The following is a 19,347-nucleotide window of genomic DNA, read 5'->3' on the forward strand; positions in this document are numbered from 1 at the left end:
TATTTAGTATTTTAAATGAAATGAATACTTTATTCTTATGTTATTTTCAATTCCAAGTATTATTTTATTTCTATTCTTTTTTAATGATTTGTATTATGTTGAATTTTAATAAAATTACTATCATTTTAATAGTAATATCATTTACTTATAATTTACAGTATAGGAAAATTAATTATGCATGCATAGTTAATGCTTAATTATTATTATTGCATGATCACATATCATGTAAAGCACCTATAAAATTACCTGGCACACAACAGGTACTATATCAGTGCTTATTAAATTTAGATCCAATTTTCCTTAATTTGAATTATTCAGATGTGGAATTTTGAAGCTGCTGGGAATATTAGAATTAACCTGCTCCAAATCAATCACTCCACCTATAAAGACTCTGAAACTCAGCAGAGTTAAGTCAAGTTTTTCACGCTATTCTGCTATTTATTTATTGTTGGTGCCCTGCCTTGAAACAAGGTCTTTGAACTTTTGGGTCATTGCTACTCTTACTATACTCAACTCTGACATACTTTTAAATATATGACCTTTAACAAACTAGTATCCTGTGAGTCAACTTTAAGAGGTAAGAAACTTCAAGTGGTTTCAGTATTATATTCATTAGTTCTTTCCTCCAACAAAATTCACTAAGTGCATACTATGTACTAGGCATTATAAGGTTTTAAAACTTGCCATGATTTTCCACTGTTCAGGGGAATGGTACAGAAATTATTTTATTTTCTAATTTCTAAAAAAAACCAAAAACCTCATTTCTTTTTTTTCTCTGCTTAATGTGGCTTTAATATAATTCTATGCATAATGTAAGAGTTAGACAAATCTGTTCCTGAAATATGAAAAAAGCACATGCCTTTTGCTGGGAATTTTGCAATTAGTCCTTACAAACTTAAAAAATGAACTTAAGATAATCAGGTGAACTTACCAGCAGATTTTAGATTCAAACAAGAAATAATCCATGGAAATGAAATTTTTCCATTTTTTTTATATTCTCTGAAGTAGAAGCAACACATCAGAGATGAATGTATGTAACCTTTAATCTTTCTTGGCTATAAGACCTTCAAAGTGCTGTAAACTCAATGTACAATGAACACCTCAGTTGATCAACTCATCCTCTGAGGTAATCGCCAAAAGGTATATGCCATCAAAGAAAAAAAAACAAAACTCTCAGAGGCCACCTCACTAGTGATTGTGATTATTTTAAACTTTGGTATCTACTGTGCCTTTGCAAATGTGGGCCTGAAATGTTTCAACATTGAGTTTCTGAAAAATGGAATGGGAAAAAAGTCAATGGCATTATCAAAACAGCTGCAGATAACATGCTGTAAAGGATAATTGTTACCTGCAAAAAAAGCATGGTAGTAACCATGTTTATCGCCATGCCACAAAAACTTGCTCACCTCAGAGATTTCTCCTTGCTTTTAATATGCAATCTTTGGAAACCATTTAGTCTCAGGGCAGTTTTCTTAACCTGTACAATAAGGGATGCGATTGGATGATTGCTAAGGCCCCTTTTGACTCCACAATGCCAAGACTCTATTTCAGGTAAATGTGGCGATATTTCCATCTTCAGCCTATAAAATGCCTCTCCATTCTTGGAAAGTTCAGAATGGTCATCTGCAGTAGTAAGACATAAATTAGATGCTCTCCCCTGCAATGTCAGGCCAGCTTGGAAATGTGCCAAGATCATGACAGGAAAAACCTAACACGATTGGGCCATTGTTCTTACCATCTAAGGAGCACGGCTGTGTAACTGAAATAGAGCCAAAGATAAGCTCTCAGCCCCGCGCTTGTCGCTGAGCAACTGCGGCTCTACCGGCACATTCATATCTCCACTGCATTCCTCCAACGTTCATCAAGACTCCCTTGTTCCAAGCTGTCTGGAAGTGCCCACTCAGCTTCCTTTGAAATACAGACCTTCAGATTCTCCTTCATAAAGTCAAACAGGATGTCCTTTGCCCACCACCAATCTCCTCCATCCCACAAAAGAAAAAGAAAAAGCAGACAGTAGATTAACTATGCTAAAGAAAAACTAAATCAAGGTAGGAAGGCTATCTTGAGAAAATCAAGCTAACTCTTCACTCAAAAAGCTCCAGTTCCTTGGAAGAAATCTCATGTGGGCAGATTAGGATGAGAACCTAGGTTTCTGCTGGCCTAGATCAGAACAGGAACAGAAATATTAGAAACACACTGTAGCTCCCTGCACCCCTGCTGGAGTCCAGCCCTAACCCCAGACCCCAGCAAGGCCCTTCGTGTGGTGCTCAGCGAAGCAACTCTTCACTGGCTCTGGTCTCAGGACACCCATCTTATGCTCTTTTCTCCCAGCTCAGGTTGCTACCCGCTTCATAGTTGAAGAATAATGATGTTATAATTTACGGGATTTCTAATGCTAATTCCTGGGAGTTTTGGCAAAATGGGTTTTCTGTATTAGTGCAGAACATTTACAAGCTCCTTGAGTAAATCCCCCCAAGACCAAGAGTCAAACAAGTCATCTTGCCTTGAGCCCAGTACAGTGGCAGCGACAAGGCTGTGCAGGCTGAGCAGCTGTGAATTCATTGCTGTCTGCTGTGATGGTTGGCATGTTTATCAGAAGAGGCTTAGCCTCCCTTGGTTGCCAATATTTCCAGTTATCACAAAGCCTCTTAAGATAAAGAATAGAGCTAATAATATCCACTCCCATTCATTTTCATTTTTTCCCTCTGCAGGCATCATATTTGTACAAGAAACGGATATGTCTTATTCTGACACCATTTTAAAGATGCTTTAGTTCAAATGATTATCAGCACCATTAGAGTAAGTGTTGCTCTTCCCAAGCTGGCTCTGAGAATGATACAAGGTGTCGCTTATGACTTAGTCTGCACACTGACAACATGAAGGGGTATTACTATCCCCATTGTACCACTGAGGAAGCTGAGGGACAGAGAACTTAAGGGACTTCCCCAAAGTCAAACAATTAAGTGGCAGTACTAAAACTCAAAACTCTGAAACCTGTTCTTTTAAGTATATGTAAATTGCCTTAAAAATATTGCCTTGAAAGTCCTTGCATGTCCATTGAAATGATTCTTATATTCATACTTCATATTTGTAAATGCATGGACAATATCTCAGAGCTACTTGGTAAATTCACTATTTTGGAAATACATTATTTGTTTTCATTGCAAAATCACTGGGAAACTTTATGAAAGTTGTCATTTTTCAGATACTGGAAATGTTCAAGAGCAAATATTTATTATTCAAGTGGTAGCTGTTCCCCATGTAAAATAGAATTATTTCTACTCCTCCCTAACTTGGCTCAGCAGACCCCTCCTGACTTGCCTGCTGCTCCCCTCAGCAGTGTATTTTAGTAGATCCCCTTGTTCAGTAGATCCCACTCTGTCTCTGGTGAATCCTCTCACCCCCGCCCCCATCACACACACACACACACACACACACCTCTGGCCCAAAATATGTCTTTAAAAATAAACAAAAACAAACCCAAAAAAACTACAAGAGGGAGGTTATTTTTTTTTTAAGATTTATTTATTTATTTTGTGCATCAAAGAACTGGGGTATAGACCAGAGTCGGGGGAGGTGAGAGGATTCACCAGACATAGAGTGGGTTGCAGAACAGGTGGATTTACTGAAATACACTGCTGAGGGAAGCAGCGGGTGAGACAGGAGAGGTCTGCAACACCATAAGTGTATTATGCTCCCCGGCTGGGGATCAAACTAAGGTCATAGCAGTGATAGCACTAAGACTTAACCCTGAGGCCCCAAGAGGTTATGTTTTCTAGGAATTAAAGTCAATCACATTTTTCTGGAAGCGGAGAGCTCCAGAGTAGTGCACTTCTCCATTCCTAAAGTTCCCTACTCAGTCTCAACCTGCTCCAGAACTAGAAAGGTATAGGCAGCTCCAGGCCATACTGGGGTCACCTTGAACAGCCTGCAATCCAGAGCTCTGGAAACTTCTCAGGCTGTCACTCTCAGCCAACTCTCAGCCAGCTAAAGAGTCTGAAGGTTTCTTTACTTACCATTTACCCACAGTGAAAAGGGAGAATGCCACTTTCCCCTTCAACACATTTACCCTGCTCTTTCGTGACTGGTGTACCTCTCAAAGCAGCCCTCATTATCACTGTGAATTCACATCAACGACATGCTTTATTTATTTATTTTTTTTTTTATAGAGGCATGTTTTCTTTGTTTTTTTTTTTGTTTTTTGTTTGTGTTTTTTGTTTATACAAGCACTGGGTACAGTCAGAAGCACGGGAGGGTGAGAGAATTCACCAGAGCCAGAGCAGGGAGCAGAGCAGGCAGAAGGACCGAAGCGCACTGCTGAGGGGAGCAGCGGGCGGCAGGAGAGGTCTGCGCGCCATGTGGGACCCTCCTCGGGTGGCCGGGGAGCAGCCGGGGATCGAACCAGCGCCGCAGAGTCCGCGGGCAGCTTCGCAACCCAGCGCTCAACCGCTGCGCCACCGGGGAGGCCTGACATGCTTTATTTTTAAAGGACAACAAGGAGTCACAGTGTGATGCACCCTAAGCTCAGCAGCTCTCGAAGGCTGATCCTGGGCCAGACCTGCCAAGATCTGCCCACACTACATGATTAGTGACAAAATTAGAAACATGCAAGGATGGCTACTACATCAGCACAGGCCAGGTGTCAGGCCCCAAGTGGGGAAGGCAAGGTAATTAGGAAGGATAGTGCTCACCCCAGGGACTACTCCATTTCCCATCCCTTGGGGGCACATCACCAATCAGAAAAGAGAATTCTATAACAGCAACTCTCCACCTCTTGGCCCAGAGCCTTCAAAGACTTCTCAAAAACAAAACAACCACCCCAGCAGAACAGAAGTTCCAGGAGCTCTGTAATCCAGACCCTGGTACCACATTCACCTGCTCGGCAAGGCAGGGCCACTTCACCAAGACAAGGACCTGCTGTGTGCTCCCCTGCAGGCTGGTGCAACGGGGACAGCTGCTGTTTCACCCACTGACATAGTCCTGGCTGTTCAGAAGATCACCTTAGTAATTACAGGCGAAAGGTATGGCCACTTGTGGCAGTGTCTGTCCTCAGGCCTTGTCAAGTGGAGGATATTTGAACTAAGCAGGATTCATAAAATAAGAGATCCCTTTGGGGCCCTGAGCTAATAATTCCTACATTTCCAGATGAGCCGACTAAATTAGTTCGAAAGAACTGTGCTTATCAGCCATATTCGTTCAGTCATTTATTACTTATTTTATTGGTTATTAAAAATGCCATGCTTTGCTTTTGAAAAATGGGAAATACAGGAATTTATAAGGAAGGTATTAAAAGTCACCTGTAGCTCCACTATATACTGTTCTAAACCTTTTGATTTGGAGTTTTTTTCTCCTTATAAATGTAGTTGGGAGTTATTTATGAATATATGCATTCCATATTTTTTTGGTATACTTACTTTTCATCTTACTTCCTTAAAGTAAAATCCCAGAAGTGAAATAAACAGGTAAGTGTTGATGCTTGTAAGACTCCTGCCCATGTGCAATCTTTTCTAAAAAATTCAATCTTTTTAATTTTAATTTTATTTTTTAAATACTTTTTCAAATTCTTTTTTTAATTTAATATTTTAAATTGGGGTAATATTAGGATACTCCTGTCAGGTATTGCCACCAAATCACCCACTGTCCTCTACCATAGTCCACTGTGCATCCTTGCCTCTTTGTTCTTACCCTCTGCCCACCCACCCCCCTCTCCGGATGCTCAGTTTTGTAGTTGCCTCTCAAGGGTTGAATTTTAAGCTCTGCAGGAAACGATTATATACCCTATTCTAGTGACCTGTCGGAATACGTATTAAAGTATGTCATTTCAACAGATGATTTGGTCAATAATAGTAGTGGTAATAATCCTGACCTTGACTGTGAGTAAGTTCTTCCTAATATCTGCATTAGAAAGTTCTTCCTAATCCCTTTGGCTGGACTTAGCTTCAAAACTGTTCCTCCTTGTCTTGTTCTCTGAAAGAATAAACAGCTGCTTCCTATCACTCCCCTGACCCACCTCCGGGAAGAAACCCAACTGTCAAGTCTCTCGTTACCTACTCAGTGTCCTCTGATGCTGATGCTGGCAAATGGAGCCCAAGATATTTGCATTTGCTCAAGTCAAACATAACCTCCAGGACTTTTTGTCTGTGTGTTCTCTAGCCTTCCTGTCCCCACAGAAAGTCTGTTCACCTAACAGGTCTCTGATGAAACCAGACCAGAGACCAAGATAGAGATTACCTCACTTGCCCACAAACAACACACTCCTATTAATACTCTGAGGACTCAGTGTGGCAGAGCACTGGCGTGTTGATTCATGACTTAATGAATAAGTTACATTTCCCCTTTAGTGTAAATAAGTCAACAGGAAAAATTTATATTGTCTATTCCAGGATCTCTTTGGGCTCTTCACCAAGAGAAAACTTTCCTCTAGAAGTGGATCCCAGATTTATCATGGGTCTTTGGGGACTATGAATATGGAGAAGAAAGGAGATTTATTTTAATGAATATAAATCTTAAATGAGATGATGATGGTCAGTGTCTTCATGTCATTATGTAAGACTGGCCTTTGACTTTTTACAGAATTTGCCTTTCCAGTCATAAAATAATAAGACTAGTGCATTTATTGGTGGTACTCACCATATGCCAAGCAGTGTGATCAGCATTTTGCTTATCTTTATTTATTTAATTCCTCATAGTAACTCTAGAAGGTGGGTATTCTGCCCCATCCTTATAGAAGAAGAAAATTGATGGATTGAATGTACATGTGAATGGATCTTAAAAACATAATGTTTTGTTAAAAAAAAGGTACAAAGCAAAAAGAGAAGCACAAGAATCCCTTGAAAGATGTGCATATAAAAATACATATTTTGTAAGAATACAGGTTAATGGAGCATCAAACAACTAGAATGGTTACCTATGGCGAGGAGAACAGGAGTAGGAAGTAGGGAATAAAGTGCAAAAATACATAACAAGAGTGGCCTCGCACACGGCGAAGAGGACAATACGCCATGAACTGAGCAGTATAGTGCCTCAACTCTCTGTACTTGAACTCCAAACAAAAACAAAAGGCAACCCTAATGCTTACAGCAGAGAGGTAGGAATAAACTGCCCCAAGTTAGAGAACTGGACTCAAATTCAGATGTCTGGCATGTGCGCCCCTGCAGCATGGCTTAACTAGCATGGGAATCTTCAATTCTTGAGCAGATATCCACTACATAGCTAAACCACTTTAGGTTTCAGTGTTTCGTCTTCAGCAATTGCATAGTTCTATATTTCAACTTGAGAAAAAAGGATTCATAGTGTTTCATACATGCCAAACCTAAGTATGAGTTAAAGATCCAGTTAGCAATCCACCATTTATTTATCAGATTTTTATTGAGTGTTTATTATGTGTCAGTCACTAGGCCAAGCAGAAGGCAGAGATGAAGGAGCCAGAGGTCTGACCTGCCTGAGCTCCCAGCTATTGAATGATTCTCTGACCACAGGCAGGTCTTTCTCTTCCTGCTGGCCTTTTTTGCAGCACTGCTCTAGAGCTCAGCTGTACAGCCAAACCTGACTCCATAGCACTAACTAGCACTTGTTAAGACCTGGTGGATTTCCTCAAAGGAATTGGGTTATCATGGTGGACAACAATCATTTTCATTACTGGAAATTGATTTTTCTTGTAGCTTATCTCACAGGATGGGTTGACCAAGAAAGAACACAGGTAACAGCAACTCTAGTAAATGTGGTGAAATCTGCCTCATTGACTCACGTGGTAACATTTCTTTCTGTGCCAAGAGGTGAATATTTTAGAAACATGTGAGGATGGAAGTCATTCTATAAGAAAGATCAAGATGCTGGATTGGTAGTGAGAGAAGCTCAAAGCCCATTTGGAGTCTCTTTGACATACCTCGATTGTTTTACAGGTGTCTTCCAGCTGGGTGATCACTCCCTGGACTCGATCGTTGCTCCCCACGAGGACGGCAATGCCATCACTGAGTTCAGACTAATGAAGACAGAAGGGCACAAGCTCTTATGGGCTTTCTAGACAGCATTGAATGTGGATTAATTGTGGTATTGTCCTCATGGGTACTTAATCTAAGGTCCATGGAACTCCAAAAGGCTAACAGTGAAGCTGGGAAATATCAAGATCTTGTAAATAATTTTCTGTATGAATATGTACATAAATGCATTTGTCTTGGAAGAGCCTCATAATTTTCATCAAATTCTTAATGGAGACTGTGTCCCTATTAAAAACATTAAGAACACTGAATTATTGGCTATAAAGAACAGTCTAAAGAATGCCTTTTTATAAATTGAACAGTGTCTAATATGTGACTTCAGGGACCCAGAATGAGTTATTTTCCTAATGTAACTAAGGGTTTGTTTTACTAAGAAAATTTGCATAGTAAATATTTACTTATTCAACATGTTATTCAGTTTTGATGTGATAGACACGCAAAAACTCACATACTAGACTAAGTCATTGCAAATTTGAAACTTACATTTGGTTCTTTCTAAGGGAGAAATTTCAATTTGACCCAAATAAATCTCATTGTTTGTATTTACCCCCTCCCCAGGGTGGCCCACAGAGCACCAGGGACCACAGAATGGGACTTAGGAGCCATTAGTGTTTGCACCAATTCTGCCTTTAACTTCTCTATGATGTTGGATAAACATGAAATTAATTGGGACCTTCACTGGATTAAACTAGTGGTTGTAAACATTCTAAAGCTGCAGAACACTTTCTTCAAATGAAAGCACATATGGAATCCCAACAGGTAAAAGTGAAGCTGCTTTGGTCAAACAGAAATGGGATGGAAGTCCTGCCAGTCTGTCCTTCTGTCCATCCTACATGACTCCCCTGGGCTCTGAAGGGATGTGTGAAACAGGTACTAATCAATTCTAACTGATTAGTTAGAGGGGTGGAAGAAAAATGGAATATAAATCATAAGTGGATTAAAAAATAAATAGTATGGTTTTCTTATGAAATCCATATTTAGTGGTTAGAAATCACTGGTTGTTGCCCAAAAGTTTGGTTTCCAAATTTGATTCCAACTCTGATTGCATGTTCAAACACTGACCAAATGTGAAACTATGATTCTTTCAGAAAGAAACTGAGATGTGGAGCTGCTCAAATTCTAGGTGCCTGGAAGTACTGCACCTGAACTCTGCATTTATCCTCATTAAATGGATAATTTCCCACTTGTGGGGTGACACCAAGTTGTCAGGGTAGTGGTAAGCTGGGGGACCACTGTATTTGGTCAAAATGAAGGGGCTAAGGCTGAGGTCCTAGGGTGAGGGGCAGGTGCACACTCATAGGAGGCGTAGGTTGAAAGACTAGGAGCCCAGTTTAACCTAACCTTCAGGAATAACCACAAGTAATGTCTGAAAGTTGTTTCTTAACTAAATCCCATTCACAATAACTCTCACCTACTAGGGGAGCCATCCACTCTGAGGGGGAGAGATTAAGCCTTAAGGAAGGAATGGGGGGGCATTGGCAAAGTATTCTGTGACTGGAGTAAAAAGTTACCCTTTTCTTATCTATAGTCTGAACTTCAGTAATGCTTGAGCTCAGATAATGTCCCCAAACACTGATCCCCTTGAGCATCCTCTACAGGGTACAAAAACAGTGACCCTTCCCTTCTGCACCCCTTTCTGACCCTCAGCAACCCTCTCCTGCCCTCTTTCAGGGAAACTGCATGAGGACAGCCATGAACCCACCACCAGCATCCCTTCTGGTTCCACCCTCCATGTCCAGGCCCTACATGCTTAGCTGGCCCTCCTTGCAGGTAGGATCCAATCACCAATCTTTCCAACTTGTGCAAACAACTGAGGAGGAGGGACCAGAGGGGAGCTTACCTTCTGTCTCTGAAACACATGAGTGAGGGGGGCCACCTGGCAATCCTTGTGTGCCCCAAAGACTTTGCACAGAGAGCAGGTGGGCACTTCACAGTTCAGACAGTAGATGTTGATTCGCTCTTCTTCATGCTCCTCACACATGGGCTGGTCTGACTTCTTTTCTGGCCTGGGAGGAGGTGGGCAGATAAATGTGTCAGTTCCCAGTGGGCACAGTGTGTAGAGCAGAGAGGGATGATCAGCATCACAAACCCTAGCTTCCCCGTATCCCCCCAGCAACCCTGTTCCAAAAAACTCCCAAAGTACTTCTCATGTGCTCAGAGCCCTCCACATTCAGATTCCCAGGTTTAGCAGTGGTTTGTTTCCAAATCTCCAACAACCAGCCTAGGGTGGAGCTGGGACGTGGAGACTCTGATCTGTAGTATTTGCTCACTTCCATGGTGTGAGTATTCCTAACACAACGAGTTTCAAATTATTGAAGGTTTAAAATTGAGCTAGTGCAACTCCTGAAAGTTGAACCCTGATCCTTTTGGAAGGAGGATGCTTAGCTCTGTCTCCACATGCCCACAAGTTTCTCAAGAGATACTTTCCAATTAAAATGGAAAGCAAATCAAAGGTGAAGAAAGGGAAGCTGATGATAAACTAAATCTTGAGTTTGCACCAGCATTAAGAAGGCACTAGATCCCATCCCCAGCAAACACATTTCCCACCAAAGGAAATGATGATGAGGGTGGGATTGGGCAAGCCCAAATCTCTGATTACTCATCTAGACACTGGTTGGAAGTAACTCTGTATAAGAGAGAAAATATCAGCATATGCTTTATTAACTTCTTTGGGTCTCCTGCTGTCATTGATACAGAAAATCCAATGTAATAACTTCCTGAAAACTTAGCTATGATTAAGAATGGTCAGTATACTCTCAGTGAGTGTGAATAGTGTGAATAATTATATTAAGTACTTTAGGCAAGAAGAAAAATGCAGAATGCTATTCTCAGACATGGTGGTAGTTGGGAGGTGTGAGTATCACAGATAACATGCAAGTTCCTGTTTTCTCAATGGGTTGGCACCAACCAAAACTTTTCAGAACTGCAGCAGGTAATAATGGACTATAGGATTTGCATGTGCTAGTGAGATATGATCAAGCAACGAAGGATCAAAAACATAAGGGAGAGAGTGGCAAGTCATTGCTACTGAAAAATAATTTGTTAACCATGTAATCACCTGGAGAACCCCGAGTTTTCAACCCATGGTATATTCCCATGGCTTTGGGGTAAGAATCAAAGCAAAATTATGCCAAATTGTGGTACTTCAGATTCCCCTGGAGAACATACTGGGAGATGTGGGTATATCCTACTTAAACAAAACCCTGGAATTTGATGTAGCCTATCTCTAAAGACTGAGGCTCTTAACAATTTTCAGAAGTATTTGAAAAATTTAAATCATACCCAAAATCTGTCCGCATGTTCTCAAACATATGGTTATTTAGATTATCTCAGATTTGGCACTGCATATTTTTAGTTATTTTCCGGATCCACTTTTAAAAACTGCAGGATTTTATGGACCATGAACAAAAAATTATCTATCTATCTATCTATCTATCTATCTCCATACTTCCATGTTTGAAAATCATTAATACTGATGTATGGTATCATATAGCTGCAGCCCCCAGAACTGAAGAGCAAGAGAGAGAGGCAGGAAATGTGCTGTTTTAGATCTCTAAGTCACTAGGTGGAAATCAAATGGTTGGGCTAACTGTTGAGAAAATTCTTGAACCTGGTGAGAAAACTGTATGAACTTTCAGCTGAAAGATTTTGGAATCTAAGTTCTGCAAAAGAAATTTTTGCCTGGACTATGATTTCCATAAAGTCTATGTTCTCCTGACTTGATTTCTGCCATATGCTTGGAAAGTGAACTCTTCATCTGAGAAAATGATCCCGCCTCCCATTATCTGTCTGTTTCTTTCCCCAGAAAGAAGCTTCAAGAAGGTAAGGCCATGCTCTGTCTTCATTTTCACTGGCTTCTCAGTGTCCAGAACAATGCCTAGCCCACAGTGGGAGCTCAGCAAATGTGTGTTGAATAAATAAGTGAGAAATAAAAGGGAATTTGCCAGATTAAGGAAGAGTATTTCCTGGGCACTAACATAAAACCACTCGTCTGAAGGAGGCATGGAACTATGGGAAAAGCCTCAGGTTACTTGGCACTCTAAGTGGAAAGGAGAAGACTAGTCAGCAGCCTGAGGATTCCATTTACAACTGACAAAGCCCTCTGGGGCTTAGTTAGTGATTAGAAATGGTGATTTGGTCTTCGTTTGATCAAAAGCTTCTCCACCTCTAAACTCCTCCTTCCCTTGTATCTCTGCCTTGTAATAAAGGTCAAGCAGGAGACTGGAGCACCTTTATTGGAAAATGGCCCAAGTGGCACTACTGCAATGCCTCTGCCTTCGCACTTCCTGAGGGCTGCCTGCATTCTGGTGCTGCTGTGTTCAAATCTCTGAGCTCTGTACCAGGCCCTGGTATAGAGCTCAGGCAGGCAGAGTTTGCAAACTGTGGCAATATGAAAACAGCCATAAGTCTCTTCACTTCATTTTTGACTGATTATTTACATTTTCATAATATAGACTGAACTACTTGCCAGTATCCTTATTAGCTGTTTCTTATTTGGGTGGCAACACAGGTCTACAAGTACTCCCCCTCCCCCACTTATAAATGGGTGTAAGTTTAAAGAAAGCTCTCAGACAAGTTAAAACATAACAGACCAGGGGCCAACATGGTGTGTAGAATGATGTGCGTCCATTTTTGTGAGGCGAGAGTGGCCAAACTCTCAGTTATGGTTCAGGGCTGTGTCAAATGCTGACGGTGGCTCCCAAGCCATTCAGGGCCGGTTGGGAGCAAGGAGTCTGTGTCTGTTCTCTCTGGCCTCTGATGTTGCTGGGATTACCCTAGCGTTTCCTGAAGGGCAGGCAATTTTTCTTGGTGAGGCATTTTGGCAATACTTTTATAATCAAACTGATTTTAAAGCTTGACTCTAGCTGGGCTTCTCTGCCCCATGACTGTGTGGCCTTAGCAAGTTCACTTCTGTCGGACTCAGCACTTACTTATAGCTAAAATTCGGACTAAGTCTTTTTGTTAAACATGGCAGAATGAACACATGCACCTACCTATTTGTTTCTTCCTGATATTCCAATAAAACGAGAGTAAGGAAATAAAAAGGTATAAGCCATGATGGACAAAAATTGAGCAGGATACAGAGGGTAAGAGATGTGAATGTATTGGAAAGGGGGAACATGTGGATGAAAGGTGACTTATTTGAGGTGCATCTTAGTTCTGCTATGTGCCTGCAGGGGAGAAGCCCACAAGAAACAAGCTGACTTGAACTATGGAAGCCTGGGAAGGCTCTGGAACTGCAGAAGCTGTGAAGGCTGGAGTGTGGGGCAGGCTGAGAAGAGGAGAACTTTTTCATACATCTTAGGAACTGCATGAGAATGTGCTCCACAAAGACAGTAGAGTAAACCAATAAAGAGGAAGATGTGGGATCCAGGAAGCAAAGTGTTCAACTTGGGACAATAAAGGTCAAGCAGAAGAAACCTAACCTCATGAGGGCACAGTCCTACTCATCCATAGTGAAGTCAGTGACATCTAAAATTGAGAAATCAAAAAGCAGAATCATGCTGGTAGCATACACATGTCCCTGGGTGACAAACAGCAGAAAAACAGCTGAAAGAATTAGGAGTGGTTGACTGTGAGCCTCCCTGGTAGCGTAGGGGTTAAGTCACAGCGGTATCATGTTATCACGCAATAACCCATGGCTGAGGTCTGAGTTTGATCCCCGGCCAGGGAGCTAATCCACATAGAGCATCAGACCTTTCCTGTCTTGCCTGCTGCTCCCCTCAGCAGTGTATTTCAGTAGATCCACCTGTTCTGCTCCCTGCTCTGTCACTGGCAAATCCTCTCACCCCTCCACCCCACTTCTGGCCTATACCCCACTTCTTGTATCCATAAATAAATGAAAAAAAAAAAAAAAGAAGTGGTTGATTGATTCTGGGAAGTGAGACTTAGAGGTAAAGAGGGAGAAGGTGGAAAATTCCACTCTCATTAGCGAGCTTACAGTAGCATTTGATGCTTAGAATTACGTATTTGAGTTACTTTGAGTAAAATATGAAAAGTTTTAATATAGTAATCATAAATGCCACCTCAGGATTGTTGTAAGAATTAAAGAATTACACACAATTCATATAAGGCACCCTGAACAGTGAACTCAATACATACTAGTGTTACTATATTTTAAAGTTTATGATGTTCATTATTAATGTTAGGAAAACTAGTTTCTTCTCTTGTCATTTCTGCCCAGCTATGGCTAGTTCAGCACCATGCAGAATTCCAGAAAAGTAGCCCGGGTTTTCTGGAGACTACAATCTCAAGTCTTTGTGTGGGAGATCAGGGTTAACCAGCCCCTCCTCCCTCTGGTCCCTAGACCAATTGCTGCGGGACCGAGCTAGAGTCATCTCACTCAGTATATCCAAGATTATTTCAAGGCTGTCTAATACCCCGAGGCTTAGGGTTTGGCCTGGTAGGATTGCCTGTCTCCAGGGAAGAACTGGGTTTATGTTCAAACACATATCCAAGCTCTCTGAGCAATTTGTGGTCTTGCCATCAAGTAAAAATGTCCCAAAGGAAAGTCACAAGTTTAACAACTTGAGCTTAACAACAGCATAAGAATTTGATGATCAGAAAAACACCACTAGTTCATTCAGCTATGAGCTTCGATGCTGGAAATTTGATTCATTGCCTTTATGCAATTTGCTCACTTGGGCAGATGCACCAGACAGACTTTACAAAGTCAGGTGTGTCTTATAGTTTTACTAACACTATAATTTTTAGCATCTCCTCTTTCTGGATTTCATAGACATTATTATTTCATATGTTTCAAGCTATGTCTATGGCAAATAGTAAAACTGAAAATTATTGCAATAAATAGAGCATAAAATGTTTATTCAGCTGATTCATATGGGCAACTATTCTGTGTAAGGCACTGTACTAGGCACTGAATCAGTTTTTATATAAACTTCCTTAATAATTGATCAGTTATTAGTTGGTTTTTTTTTTTAGAGTCAATGTGTTACTTGCATTTTAATGTAATGTGATATAATGAGAGCAGCTCTGTGAAGCAATAACTTTACAGCTTTACTTCTCAAAGACCTTGAAAGTGAGGAAAATTGCCAACTCCATATGTCTGTCATATGCCATCAGCAAGTTTTTTTCTTCCCCAAATCTATCTATATTCTGGCACTAATTTAGTTTTGAATCTTAGGCAAAATACTAATAGCCACAATGATTATAATGATTATTTGTTAGATTTGTAGGAAGCTTTCCTTCTAAGAATGCAAGGCTCTTAAAGCCCTATATATGTTCTATAAATACATGTCTCCTCGTGAGAATCACAATGAGGTCATTTCTAGTTGGTCTCAATAATGCTGTCAAGCTTTGTGGACTAGACTGACCTGTGCACAATTGAAAAAGGGCTGTTCACACCATGCCTTCTAGGAATGAACTCCCCTAGTGTTTCAGGAAAGCAACTCCATAGCCAATGTGATTTGAAGAGTAAGAAGCCTTTTTCTTTTAATGAATGGATGTTTATAATAACAAATGGATGGAACAATCAATCAAGAGGTGAATGCTAAGATTATGCAGTAAACATGATCTAGGAAATAAAACCTGACCTCTATCTTTTTTCCCTCCTATGTCTCTTAATTTTAAGTTGCTAAAGGCTAAGACCAAGCCTTGCTTTGTAACTCCCCAGAGTTAATATCACAGCTCCCCAGAGTTAATATCACAACTAAGTACATTAGAGGATTTTAGGTTTTTTTTAATCATCATTCAGATCATTTTAAGGTAAGACTGTTTGAACTAGGAACTGGACTATTGTGGGAGATGCCATTTCTGTTAATTTTTCTATAAAGTGTTATACTATAATTTTCTAGCTCTGTGGAATATGAAACTACAAAGGATCTGTGAAGTATAGAAATATCTAAAACATATCTAATGCAAGACCTAAAGGGGTAGGCCTCTTCCATCATCACCATCTGAAATAGTGTCCATGAGTTACTTCATTCTTAAGTTAGTAATAATAATTTTTAAATAGCGTGGACACTTACTCCTTTTTCTCCTCCCATGAGTACCTCATACTCCCATTGGGAAGGACTGACTGAGCTGGAAAAATATTTTCTATGTAACAATTTGCTCATGGTTTGTAAATAAGCGTTCCGTGTTACAATACATTAGAACAGATAGAAACAGCTTCAAATGAGTTTGACACATGAAGACCAATACCTGGTGGACTCCTGCTTGTATATGTCAATGATATTTTCCACCAGCAGGTTTCTCTGAAGTCCATATATCCCGTGTCTGTCCAAAACCACTTCATGTCTACAGGAAGGGCAGCGAAATCGGCCTCCCGACGCCACTGTGGTGCCGCCTCTTGTGGGCAAATATGGGTTAGAGGCCTGTTCTTGCCAAGTAAGAAAAGAGAAATTGAAAAATGCCTCAGGTAGCTTTTTTGAGACATCACTTCACTCTCTGTTAGTACAAATAATATCAACTTCTACGCTAAGCTGGCCTTAAAATAATCCCTTCAAGCTTTATCAGCAGTGTCCAAAACCACAGTCCGGCCCTTAATCTACAGTGAACTGCAACATATCAGTGTCGGCAGGAGGCACTTCTCCAACCTGGGGTTTCATAACCAAAAGTTCCAGCCAGAAACTCCCAACGTTAATGTCTTGGGCAGTGATTCATTTACAATTTTGAAATGGATTCAGTGTTTTTTTTTTTTAAATAAATGTGATTCCTAGTATTGAAATACAACTAGATTTAGGAGTAAGGAGGCTGACAGTAAAATACAAAGCAAATCATTTAAAATTTTTCTTTTTCTTGATAATGAAGGCAGCCTTTAAAAGTTATGTAAAGGAATTTATCTCTAAGTTAAGAACTTGACCAGAGAAGAGGGAATCTTTTCCACCCCTAATTTCCAAACACACCTACCTGGAAAATATCACTGGCACATTTCCTACACAGGTTATGCTGACAGGGGAGAATGACCACAGGTTTCGTGAACATCTCTAAGCAGATAGGACAGATGAGTTGCTTCTCCAAGTTATCCATGGTCTGCTGCTCTTTGGAAAAAGACTTGTAATTCAAGGATGCGCTCATCTCCTGGCCGTCCCTGTGAGCACTGCCAGGGGAAGGGTCCTCCAAATGGTTTCTGCAAGTGTTTCCTGGAAATAATTCCAAGGATTGTGTGATCAAGTGTCCTTTATGTTTCTGTCGGTGGAGGACATTGTTTCAGGACCAGGTTCAGAGCGGGTGCCAGGGCTGTTTTTAGCAGCAGGGTCACGTGACAGCTGGCTGACTTGTCCATATAAGCCTGTGACAGGAAGATGGATTCCGACAGGTGACAGAGAACAGGAGCCAACATTCCTGCCCCAGGGAGTGAAGACAGTGGGTGGGAAGGAGGTTTATAAACCCCATTTAGACTGGGTTGTGGGGAGGAGGTCAAAGTTCACAGTTGTCAACAACAAATGCAAATGTGGGTGCCTAGTCTCCGAGACATGCCCTCTGTGAGAACTCAATAAAAACTTGCTGATGGGTTTCTCCAAGACTGGGGTGTATTGGCCTGAGTCTCACTGTATAACGGATGTCATTTCTAACTTGAGACTGTAAGAAGTGAGTCACCAAAGGTAGCGTGAACATAGATGAAAATAAACAAAACATGCTTTGAAAATCATTACCCTGGCTTGCTTGACATGAAATATTTCATCTTGTGAAGGGTGTGGTTTAGAAAAAAAATCCAACTTAAAAACGTATTTCAAATCTTTTCACTATAGGAGGATACAGACACACACACACACACCCCCAAATGCCAGTTGATGACCCAGTTACATTTTTTAAGTTGTATAATACAACAAAACACATACATAGCCCAAAACACAATTTGACTATCTTTTAAAATTTTAATTTAGGTTGCAATAATATCAGTAATGACTTAGTAACTGGCATGTGGGGAGACAGGCCCATTACTTCATTTTGCCATTGAGCAGGGGACAGATATCAGTGCCACTGCCAACTGGAGTGAAAACGGAGTCCTGCTTCCATACCTGTGTTTCATCTGCTCTAAAATACCCACACCCTTCCAAAACATCGATTTTTTAAATGATAGTTTTCCTGGTCATTTCTGATATATTTGGTCTGTTTTTGAGTCATAAATATTAATTCTGATATTTGATGGGATTTTGTGAAACCAATATTTTATCAATATATGTTGCACTTAAAATTTTTAATCAGATAAAATGAGAAAGAAATACGTGTCTGATTTTTGTGATGAATTAGCAGCTTCATTTCTCTTGATTTAAAAAAAAAATAACTTAAACAATGAACACATTTTGTGGATGTCGCTGGTGTGCACTTAATTATCAAGAGTAGGTCCGTGTGACTGGTTAAGCGCAGTGTTATGTGCTGTATGCCCTGAGAGTTTATTGAGAATCTAATAAAATCCATTAACTAATAGTAAGGTATATGTATTCAGAAACATTTTTGGGATCTTTTGAGAATTTTAAAATTCCTTTCAATATCTATTTAGCAACAGCAGTGAAGAAAGGAATTGGTGAACCTTTTTTAATGAGTTAATTCAGTTCACCTAGTTACAGAATTATGGAAATCTGAGAGCAATATGTGATTTATTTTCTAAGAAAGAACATTTCTACTATAAAAGATCTTGCAAACTAAGGAAAAGCTCTTAAATAATTAATATACATTGTAGCTGAGTTTATTCTTATAAGAGGAATTCATTCTTCCAAAATACATTATCCAGTGCTTATCACGTGTCTCCATTGTGCTTGCTTGGGGGGGGATTGGAAAACAAGACAGGTCATTGTCCTCAAGGTGCTCAATCTAATGGTAGAGATAAGATATGCACATACAGTACCACAGTACAAAGCAAAATGTGGCAAAGAGCTTCAGAATTTCAATTAGAGGAATCAGAGGGCTTCATGGGTGGAGTAGCATTTGAATTGACCCACTGAGGAATGTGGACAGATGGCCCTGTCAGTTGGGATATAGGCGGGGCTGCCCACGAAAAGGCACAGAAGCAAATACAGTGAGCCTCAGGAGTGCAGAGAATGCTCAGAGCTAGCGTGCTTTGGGCTGGAGCGCAGAGCATGCTGCTGGCATCCTGGCAGGCCATGAACATTGGGCTTGAGAGTTTTTAACACTTAATAAATTAGGCAACAGGAAGTTGTTAAAAGTTCCTCACAGTGACTTTTCAGCGAGAGCTGTGCGTTGATTAGATTAGTGTCTCCATGGTGGTTGGGCTAGATTAGAGTGAAAGAAGCCTGGCTAAGGACCAGAGAGAGGGTTGTTGCCAAGATCCTAGGTGAGAGGTCACTATGCCTTGGCCCAGGGCAGTGGCAGTGGGGAAGGAAAGGAGGAAATGGACTCTGGGGCGGCTACGGCTATGAAATTAGAA

At 40.6% G+C, this 19,347-nt stretch overlaps 1 protein-coding gene across 1 annotated transcript in view; it reads right to left on the reverse strand.

Moving 5' to 3' along the window:
* TRIM55 (tripartite motif containing 55) overlaps window positions 1–17,250 on the reverse strand; it is a 43,358-nt gene extending 26,108 nt beyond the window's left edge. The window contains exons 1-4 of the mRNA XM_037506855.2: window positions 16,869–17,250; window positions 16,161–16,333; window positions 9,838–10,003; window positions 7,886–7,981 (exon numbers count right to left, since the gene is read on the reverse strand). Coding sequence (XP_037362752.1) covers window positions 7,886–7,981; window positions 9,838–10,003; window positions 16,161–16,333; window positions 16,869–17,036 — 603 coding nt within the window. The 5' untranslated portion in view covers window positions 17,037–17,250. The remainder of the gene's footprint in view (window positions 1–7,885; window positions 7,982–9,837; window positions 10,004–16,160; window positions 16,334–16,868) is intronic.
* Window positions 17,251–19,347: the final 2,097 nt, after the last annotated feature.

Source organism: Talpa occidentalis, unplaced genomic scaffold, assembly GCF_014898055.3.
Source record: "Talpa occidentalis isolate TD23 unplaced genomic scaffold, MPIMG_talOcc4v2.1, whole genome shotgun sequence".
Taxonomy (NCBI): domain Eukaryota; kingdom Metazoa; phylum Chordata; class Mammalia; order Eulipotyphla; family Talpidae; genus Talpa; species Talpa occidentalis.